At 39.8% G+C, this 10,379-nt stretch overlaps 1 protein-coding gene across 1 annotated transcript; it reads right to left on the reverse strand.

Moving 5' to 3' along the window:
- Nucleotides 1-3,715: 3,715 nt before the first annotated feature.
- On the reverse strand, nt 3,716-7,902 carry LOC124523292 (putative gustatory receptor clone PTE01). The gene is made up of 2 exons (XM_047095154.1): nt 7,880-7,902; nt 3,716-4,622 (listed from the first exon to the last, which is right to left on the reverse strand). Exons 1-2 carry the CDS (start codon nt 7,900-7,902, stop codon nt 3,716-3,718), a joined length of 930 nt encoding a protein of 309 aa, XP_046951110.1.
- Between the last annotated feature and the right edge of the window lie 2,477 nt (nt 7,903-10,379).

Below are 10,379 nucleotides of genomic sequence, written 5' to 3' on the forward strand. Positions count from 1 at the left end.
CTTACACAATGTTGTATGTCAATTATATCTCAATAGAGTTGAAAAAAGAAATATATCAACCTTAGGATATAATGATGATAATGATATCTATATTTATTTAGTTCTTACCATGAGCATATTGTCTTTTTATTTTTACTTTTTTTTAAATTATTTTGTTAATGTTTATTTATTTTTGAGAGAGAGAGAGACAAATGTATGAGTTGGGGAGGAACAGAGAGAAAGGGAGACACAGAATGCGAAGCAAGCTCCAGGCTCTGAGCTGTCAGCACAGAGCCCGACGTGGGGCTTGAACTCATAGACTGCGAGATCATGACCTGAGCCAAAGTCAGACACTTAACCGACTGAGCCACCCAGGTGCCCCCCCTTTTGTTTTCCTGCTGTCTTTTTAATCCTAGAGTGCTTTCAGCTAAATATTACTTAAAATGAAGGATCAGAGGCCATGAAAGTTATAAAAATATATCCCAGTGCACTCAGCTAATGAGTTAGCTGATGGTGAAGCCAGAGCTGATGTTACAAGTCAAATTTTGGCCTACAAAGCCTGTATGTTGGAACTATACACTGGCCTGTCAATATACTACAACAATTTGCCCTATCGACCCCTTACTATATCCTAAATTGTGTTCTATCATTACATTTGATGATATCTTCTCAATCAGCCTCTCATTTAGATGCTCTTATTATCATAACTCTACAGATAAGAAATTAAATAGAAATATGTTATGTATCATACTCAAAGTCACACTGTTTGCAACATCAAGTTACTTATAAATTACTGGAATGTTTATTTAAATTAAGTTCCTTAATGTTATAATAAGGATTACCATATACCATCCGACTGGTCCATGGCACAATTATATATAATTATTTCATGGCCTCAGAGGATAAACACTGTTGCGCTTAATTTGCTGCTGAGGATTCTGAGGCTCAGAAAAGAACTTTGACTTACTAATTTGCAAATTTTTGAGCCAATACCAGGCCATGGAGTATTTTCCTATCCCACATTTTTTTTTTATTATCTGTGTTTCCTATTCTTTTTTGGGTTTTGGGGTTGGGGTTTTTTTTTGATGTTTATTTATTTTTGAGAGAGATACAGAGTGTGAGCGTGGGAGGGGGAGGGGCAGAGAGAGAGGGAGATACAGAATCCAAAGCAGGCCCCAGGCTCCAGGCTGTCAGCACAGAGCCTGATGCAGGGCTGAAACTCATGAACAACATCTTGACCTGAGCCAAAGTCAGACACTCAGCTGACTGAACCACCCAGTCTCCTTCTGTGTTTCCTATTCTAATCAAGTGTTGTCACACCACATTTAGATGGCTGTATGAATCTTCCAGTCTTTTCCCATGCTCAGCACTCTTCTAAATCTAAACCTAAAAACAAACAAACAAAACCAAAGTGCTGCCACTGGGTAGAGTCTACCATCTGACAAAAAAGGCAGCATCACTTCCCCCTTACCAAGGTTCTTTGGCCATCACTTAGGTCTGCATAAATGGATAGGCAAATATAGAAATGTGGTAATTTTTCTTGGATGGTAACTTCCCGCTAACTGTTTTCGCTTCATCATCTGTCAATTTCATGCCTTTCTCCAATATCAAGTTCCTTATCCATGTAGTTGGTAGATGATTTACCATAGAGGAAAAAGACAGGGTAAATTAAAGTAACTTTTGGACAGGTTTTCAGAGAACCAAGATTACTACCAATAAACTACGTATGACATTTCTAAGGAAAGATGGATACCAAATGGAGCCCAAAGACTGATTTATCAATGACAGAAGACAAGACGGTAAGGCAACAAAGTGAAGTCCTAAACAGGCTGTTTGTTACTAGACAAAGAAAAGAGCTCACCTTTGCTGACAACATAAACCTTTGCTGCTGAGGATGTTTTAAAAAGGAGGACAAAGTACAATTTATTTCTGATGAAATTTGTGACTTTATAATCCTCAGACACCATTAGAGCCACTCATCTACTGGAAATATGATTCCAGGACTTAGATCTCAGTTGTACATTCCTAAATCTATATTTAAAACCACCTTTATTTTATGAGCTCATTATGCAATATTCCAACTGCACACAACTTATTACACACCTTTCTCCTCATGTTATAATTTAACATTCAGGGTTCAGTCAAGAAAAAAAAATCAATGGATTATTTTAATAAAGAGAATTAAGTGTAGGTAGTTGAGTAAATAGCTACTTCAGGACAAAGTGAAAGATGGTAAAATGTGGTGACAGACGGAAGCCAATAAATACCAAGGGCTTAGGGTTTTTAGAGGTAGGAGTGAACTTTACTTAATTTTAGAGTGTAATATAATTTGCTGACCATTATTAAAAATATGTAACAACTCATTTTTCATTTTTTTAATGTTTGTTTATTTTTGAGAGAGATAGAGACAGAGCATGAGTGGGGAGAGGGGGAGAGAGAGAGGGATACACAGAATCCAAAGCAGTCTCCAGACTGAGCTGTCAGCATAGAGCCCAATGCAGGGCTTGAACTCATGAACTGTGAGATCATGACCTGAGCCGAAGTTGGGACACTCAACCGAGTCACCCAGGCGCCCCCAAATTATGCAACAACTCTTAACTGTAGAGAACAGACTGAGGGTTGCTGGAGGGGAGGTGGGTGGGGGGATGGGCTAGATGGATGATGGGTACTAAGGAGGGCACTTGTTGTGATGAATCACCGAATTCTACACCTGAAACTAATATTGCACTATACATTAACTAACTGGAATTTAAGTAAAATTTTGGAGAAAGAAAAAAAAATATATATATATATGGAAAGCAAAGCAGGGATTTCAAGAGACCCACTCTAGCATTACAAGATAAGTATAGAAGGATGAGTTTGGAGCAGAAAGAGTTAACAACCAGCACAAAGAAAAAGCTTATAGTGTTGAAGGACAATATATTTGAAGAAACCCATTGCTACGAGCTACAGTACGTTTTTTATAACTTAGCCTTTTGAGCTGATCTCTTTAGCAACTCACAACTAAACCATCTTGGGTGCTTTTCAAAAAATCCTCATACCTAGACACACACCTGTCCAACTAAATCAGAATCTCTGGTGATGAGACTCAGTCATCATTAGTTATAAAACTTTTCAGCGTACTCTATAAAATCCATGATTGGGAGGTGCCTGGGTGGCTCAGTCAGTTAAGTGTCCAACTTCAGCTCAGGTCATGATCTCACCATTCATGAGTTTGACCCCACATTGGGCTCCGCACTGACAGTGCAGAGGCTGCTTGGGATTCTATCTCCCTCTGTCTGTTCCTCCTCCACTTGTGTGCTCGTGTTCTCTCTCTCTGTCAAAATAAATAAACTTAAAAAAAATCCAAGACTGAGGACCGGTAATGGCATATTTAGACATTACCCGGATAAATAGCTTTGACAGATGCAAAATTTGTATGGAAAATAAACAGAAACCATGGGAAAGGATATAAATTTTAAGTATATAAAAGGAAGAATGTACCCTGGATACCAGGGTCATTGAGGAGAACTTCTCATGCATTCATTATGATGTACAAAGCATCCCAGAATACTCCTCCAATCCAATTAAAAACAAATTTTAAAAAATAGTATTCATGTATGAAACATGAAGAGGAATGAAAACCATGAGACTTAAAAAATAATGGGGCCCAGAAAGCAGTATTTGCTGATCTACATGTTTGGTTTGGCTGATTTTTTCAACACACACTTCAAAAAGGAATGCACACATACTGAGATTAACCTAGTCTTCTGAGTGACCTCCATAGGGCACTCTTGATGTCCCTGTTCCTCAAGCTGTAAATGAAGGGGTTCAGCATGGGGGTGACTACGGTGTACACAACTGAGGCCACCATATCCTTCCTGGGAGAAGGCAACAGTGCTGATCCAAGGTATACTCCAATAGCCGTTCCATAAAATAAGCAAACAACTGACAGGTGAGAGCCACAGGTGGAGAAGGCTTTGTACTTCCCACTTGTTGATGGGATTCTCAGAATGGAAGAAACAATTTTATAGTAAGAGAAAAAGATCCCTGACATAGGGAGAAAGCCAGAGATGACACCAACAAAATACATGACTACGTTATTGGTGAAAGTGTCAGAGCAGGCAAGGTTGAGGAGTTGAGAAGGGTCACAGAAGAAATTAGAAATTTCCACATCCTTGAAACAGGTAAGTTGCAACACGATTAAATTGTGCAACTGGGAGTCCAAAAGGCTAACACAAAAGGACACCAAAACTAAGAAGCCACAGAGATGTGGGTTCATGATGACTGAGTAGTGTAGAGGATGGCAGATGGCCACAAATCGGTCATATGCCATTGCAGTCAGAAACATACCATCCATACATCCAAAAAGGATCAAAAAAGACATCTGAGTCAGGCAGCCCACATAGGAGATGACTCTGCTCTGAGTTTGGATGTCCACAATCATCTTAGGGACAGTGGTGGAGATGAATCCGATGTCAGCCAAGGACAGGTTGGAGAGGAAGAAGTACATGGGGGTGTGGAGGTGAGCGTCAGAACTGACAACCAGGATGATGAGCAGGTTTCCAAGCACACTGACCAGGTACATGGACAGGAAGAGCCCAAAGAGGAGGGGCTGCAGTCCTGGATTATCTGAGAGTCCCGTGAGGAAGAATTCTGAGACACTTGTTAGATTTTGTTCTATGTAGCTTTGACACCTTTAGAAAACAAAAAGAGGGTTGGAGAAAGGAAACAAGTAAATGGGCATCCAGCACTGTGTCCATGTTGTATATTCAAGCAATTCACAAGTAAAATATTCATACTTGTAGACATGCACCCTAGTGCCTTTAGAAATATTTTTCAATGACACATCCCATTTCTTAGAACTCTTTCCTCATTGGTTTCACATTATTCACCTCTCTATATATACATTTACTTTAGAGAAATTAACTGAAGAGTGTCAGAGGAGCAAGAACATAAGAGGTAATAAACCACGATCACAGTAAACAAGCCTACTTCTTTAAGAGAAACCACAGAATAAGACAAAAATCACTCTAATTTAAAGAAATGGAGATGCAGTTAAATATATCTTTCTTTACTCAAATGCAATGCTAGATATTCTCTTCATTTAGAGTATTCATAAACACCCCATGAAAGGCAGGACTGTGTGATTTCGATTCTGTATTAAAGTTCAATATTCATAATCAGAAAATATTTTGTTAGTTATATTCATGAGTTTTATCATTTTTTGATTTTCTTTCTTCTCTCCTTCATGGAGGTAAGCAATGATTTGATGTTGGTTGTCTTTTAAAAGTCATTTAATATGTAATTTCTATCCTTGGCTTTGGTGGACTTCAAATTTTGAAAAACACAGTTAAGTATGTATAATCATCCAACATTGATGACTATGAAGATAGTTTCTTCTTTGTTTCTGTGAACAATGGAAAGGTTTACCCTACATTTAACATAGATTTTTAAATTTTTGATGGCTCCCCTGTGCCAAAAAGGTATAGACTCCGGGGATTCAGAAATAAATGAGACTTGGTTGTTTTTCTCCATATGTGAAAGATATACTTGTGTAAACAAAAGTAAAATGTACTGTTAGAACTGTAGGGAAATCATAACCTCAGGTCATCAGATATTTAAGTCCAATGACATGATAGTTAACCTTATCATTATTAGTAATAAAAATTCTAAAATTTAATTTGCCCTTACTTTATGCACTCATCACATACTTATTGCATAGAGGGCATCCTTTGTTTGTTTAATCCTTTTTCAGTTGAGTTGTACCAATTAGGGATCAACTTAGACAACAATTCTAAGTCTCAGAGATACCAAGAACTTGACCTATAACACACTAATAATAAGTGGAGCAGACAGGATTCAAAATTAAATTGTTATTCTCTGAGTCCCATGAACTTCCTTGTCTCTATAATTTCTGAAAGTTTTCAACCGAGGTACAGAGATTTTAACTATAGGTATATCTGAGACATATTTTTTAACTGTTTTCAGTTTCCTAAGTAGAAATAGACCCAAGACTCTGACTTTGTCTCCTTTTGTGATTGAGTAGGCTTATTATAAGAATGGTAGAGGAAGTGGACAGTTGAAGGGAAATCCAGGAACAGGGGCAGAGAGAGAGAGAGAGAGAGATATCCCCTGAAGAACTGTGTGCCAACTCTCTAAGATCATTGCCTGTGATCTCAGCCATTCTTCCCATAGTTGATGCAGGAAGTTGACTGCTCTCCAACTGGGGTCTACCAGAAACCCCTAAAGGGAAGAGCAAGAAGTCTCTGCCAGGACTGACAAGGAAGTGAAATGACCATTTTGGGTTGTCGGTGGGGGGGGGGGGGGGGGAATACTGGTCTGATGTTCAGATTCAAACATGGCATCAACCCTTTCTGACTTATGACCTGGTACAAGTTACATAAAATTCTGTTCTCCTTGGGGCGCCTGGGTGGCTCAGTCGGTTGGGCGACCAACTTCGGCTCAGGTCATGATCTCGCAGTCCATGAGTTCGAGCCCCATGTCGGGCTCTGTGCTGACAGCTCAGAGCCTGGAGCCTGGTTCGGATTCTGTGTCTCCCTCTCTCTCTGCCCCTCCCCTGTTCATGCTCTGTCTCTCTCTGTCTCAAAAATAAATAAACGTAAAAAAAAAAATTTTTTTTTAATTCTGTTCTCCTTTCTCCTTATATAAAATAATAATAATGTGTGCATTTATCATTTGGGACAACTTATGCAGGTGAAATCAAACAAGATACATAAAATACATATCTCAGAGCCTGGCACTTAGGAAGCCCCCAGTACTATGGAAGTACTTAGGAAGCCCCCAGCACACTATGTTGTGGTTAATGGTTAATGTCATCCTCCTCCTTGTAATCATCATAATCTCCTTCGTGATCATTTTGGAGTAGCTTAGGAAAAGGCTAGAGAGATCCATCTGCGGCTATATGGCGGGGCAGATGTCAACAAGAGCCAGAACCAGTGAGAGGTGGAAGCAGAACTGTTTTTTAATTTTTTTAAATGTTTATTTATTTTTGAAAGAGAGAGACAGAGTGCAAGTGGGGGAGGGGCAGAGACAGAGGGAGACACAGAATCTGAAGCAGGGTCCAGGCTCCGAGCGGTCAGCGCAGAGCCCGACTTGGGGCTTGAACCAAGAACTGCAAGATCATGACCTGAGCTGAAGTCGGACGCTTAACCGACAGACTCACCCAGGTGCCCCAGAAGAACTCTTAAGGAGAATTCTCACACCTCCACCAGAACCAAGAAAATAATTTCACAGGGCTCTCATCTGAAGGTTTATGTACTGATGCCCTCCCATCTGTCTATCCCAAGCGTCATCATGTTTGTGTTGTTGAGGAAAAAATGTTCCTGATGGTCCCTCCTCCAATCACTGTCCCCTTCAGCACTTACTGGGCAGGAATGCATCTCTGCTGGAGCATGATGGAGGAGTACAGATCTCCTGTCGGGTGTATGATGAAGGTTCACAGTCCCTCCTCAGGACAGGCAGGAAGACAGACTTGGCTGGGACCTTCTTATGCAGATGCCCACAAGGGGAGGAGACACAGGTATGGAGCCACTGTATTAGAACTGTCAAACTAAACAGCTGGAGGCACCTGCCAATTATTTACAACTGTATGACTTTGGAGGCTCAATACACAAAGCTTATAATTAGCCAATTGGTCCATGTTGTCCCGATCTCTAAGGACTTGCTAATGTTAATAGAAGAGAAAGGGGAACAAATGAGTATCTTTAGAAGGGTCTAGGTCCTTCCTCTCCTCTGGAAGAAGTTCAGCTCTACTCCTTGCTTCTTACTTCCAGGTTGTAGGATCTTAACATAAAATTCAGACTTTATTTTCAATTGAATCACTCAATATGAGATTTTGATATCGGTAAATCCATTATATATGAATCATGAAATCTAGGCAGAATTAGGTCTTCTATACAGAGAATGTGATACTATTTCCATTTTCTCAGTCAATAGTTGCCTTTCTCTTTTATTTTTTTATTTACGTTTATTTTTGAGATAGAGAAACAGAGTGTGAGCAGGGGAGGAGCAGTCAGGGAGACACAGAATCTGAAGCAGGCTTCAGGTTCTGAGCTGTCAGCGCAGAGCCTGGTGGGGGGCTTGAACCCACAACAGTGAGATCATGACCTGAACTGAAGTCAGACGCTTAACTGGCTGAGCCACCCAGGTGCCCCAGTTAATAGTTGTCTCTAAAGATAACTTCTTATTTTCATTTTTTAGCTCTTACCTGGGTCAGCATTTTTTTTTAAGTTTTTTTTTTTTTGAGAGAAAAAGAGAGAGAGAAAGCACATGTGGGGGGAGGGGCAGAGAGAAGGAGAGGCAGAATCTCAAGCAGGCTTCACACCATGAGCACAGAGCCTGATGTGGGGTTTGAACTCACAAACTGTGAGGTCATGATCTGAGCCAAGATCAAGAGTGGGTCACTTAACCGACTGAGCCACCCAGGTGCCCCAGGTTGGCATTTTATATGTTGGAGATTCACAGGGTTATTTTTATTTTTTTGCTAATTTGAATGAGACTTTAGTTCTCTTTTTTTCTCTCTCTCTCTAATTGAGTTACACTGATATATTAGGAAACTATTGATTCTTACATATTTATTTGGTAACTGATATTTTACTTCAATACTTTAGAGAGCCTCTCATAATGTTATAATCAAGGTGTTGGCCAAGGCTGTTATCATCTCAAGTCTTGACAGGCAGAAACCCATTTACAAGCTCATTCATGGGCCATTGGTAGGATTCACATGTTTGCAGGCTGTTGGCCAAAGAATTCCCTAAGTTCCTTCACACTCAGGCCTCTTGATGGGGCAGTTCATAACATGGCAATTGGGTTCCATCAACATGATCAACTGAAAGAGTGAGAGAGAGGCGGTAGGAAGAAATTTTTTTTTTCACCCTATTCCCAAAAGTGACTTCCCAACATTTCTTCCACTTTCTCATTGTTGGAAGTGAGTCGCTATGTCTATTTCACACTCAGGGGGAGGGAAATACACAAGAACCAGAAAACCAGGAGTTGGGGATCATTGGAAACATCTCAAGTACTGCTTATCACACAAGTCTCATCCTCCATAAGAACTTGTGCTCCAAGCACTTCAAGACTCAGGTCAGTTCTGTCTGCTTTCCAGTATAGTCCCGAATTTGTCACACAACAAAAATTCCTAGGAGACACACTGGCAAATGGGTAGAACGCGTTCTCCATTGGGCACTTCTGCAGACCCCACTTTACTGCTTCTGGTCATGCCATCTCAAGTAGACTCCTTGGTTTCTGTTGCACCATGAGAGCCCCTCCACCAACTTTAAGCCAACTTGCAGCTATTCCATGGCCAAATTTAACAAATATCCCCAGCGGTTCTGATTTCTGCCAACTAGAGAGGAATCAACTCACTCTAGAATCTATTTTCTTTAGATTTCTGTGTTCTCAGCTTTTAAAGACATAAATAAACTGTGGTTTTGGTTTATCTGTTGTTTTTTTTTCTAGTGGATAAAGTGAGATGTATGTGGATAGTGGGATGTAACCTTCTAAATTCCCTCTAAGCATCCTTCCTGACTCAGAGATCTCTCTGCTGAGGAATATGGAGATTAGTTTGTCATTAAGTGATATGAAGAAAACTTTAGGGTATACCCAATCAAATTGGATACTGGAAAGAATGCTATTTACCTGTGTGTGGATAAATGACAGAAGGTATTTTTAGGGGAGAGCACACGACAGATAAGTAGAGGTAGATATGAGAGGGAGAGGTGGGGTGTTAAGGCATTTCGAATAGTTAGCCCATAGAAAAACTGTGTTATTAAACTGAAGTTATTTCAGAGTAGGGTGTATAAAGACATTAGTAGGGGGAAAGGATACTAGGGTCATGATAAAGATGAATTTATAGGACACAGAATAGGAAAACCAAAGGCATTTATGTTTGTGTAGTAAAATGTGATATGTGCTTTCTTCTTTTCCAGTTTCCAATTCCCGCTGCCATGATGAGTAGTGGCCAAATGGCAAGTAGGTAGAAGAAATGTATTGGAGAAGGAGAAGGTGAGTATTGGGGCCTTTTAATATTTGGGCAGTAGCAAAAATATTATTAAACTGAAGTCAGCATAGTGGGTAGAGGAGATGAGATATTAGTGTCACTGCCAAAGATGAGTATAGAGGACATGATATATCCAACAAAGGGGTCAATTTCCAAAATATGTAAAGAAATTATACAACTTAACACCCAAGAAATTTTTTTCAATTAAAAATGGGCATTTTTCCAAAGAAGACATAAGATGACCAACAAACACATGAAAGTATGCTGACCATCACTAATCACCAGGGAAATGCCAATTACTTGATACCTGTCAGAAGGGCTAAAATCAAAAACATAAGAAGTAACAAGTATTATTGAGGACGTGGAGAAAAAGGAAACCTCCTGCACTGTTTGTGGGAAT

This window comes from Lynx rufus, unplaced genomic scaffold (assembly GCF_022079265.1).
Source record: "Lynx rufus isolate CCGP_SWC_20201006 ecotype Redwood Valley unplaced genomic scaffold, mLynRuf1.p SCAF_4, whole genome shotgun sequence".
Taxonomy (NCBI): domain Eukaryota; kingdom Metazoa; phylum Chordata; class Mammalia; order Carnivora; family Felidae; genus Lynx; species Lynx rufus.

Excerpts from the sequence above, each read along its gene's own strand:
- LOC124523292 (XM_047095154.1), bottom strand. The coding sequence starts at position 7,902 with ATGGAAATAGTATCACATTCTCT. Across the intron at positions 4,623-7,879 it reads GAAATAGTATCACATTCTCT|TGTCTCAGAATTCTTCCTCA; the intron begins GTATAGAAGACC and ends AAATCTAACAAG.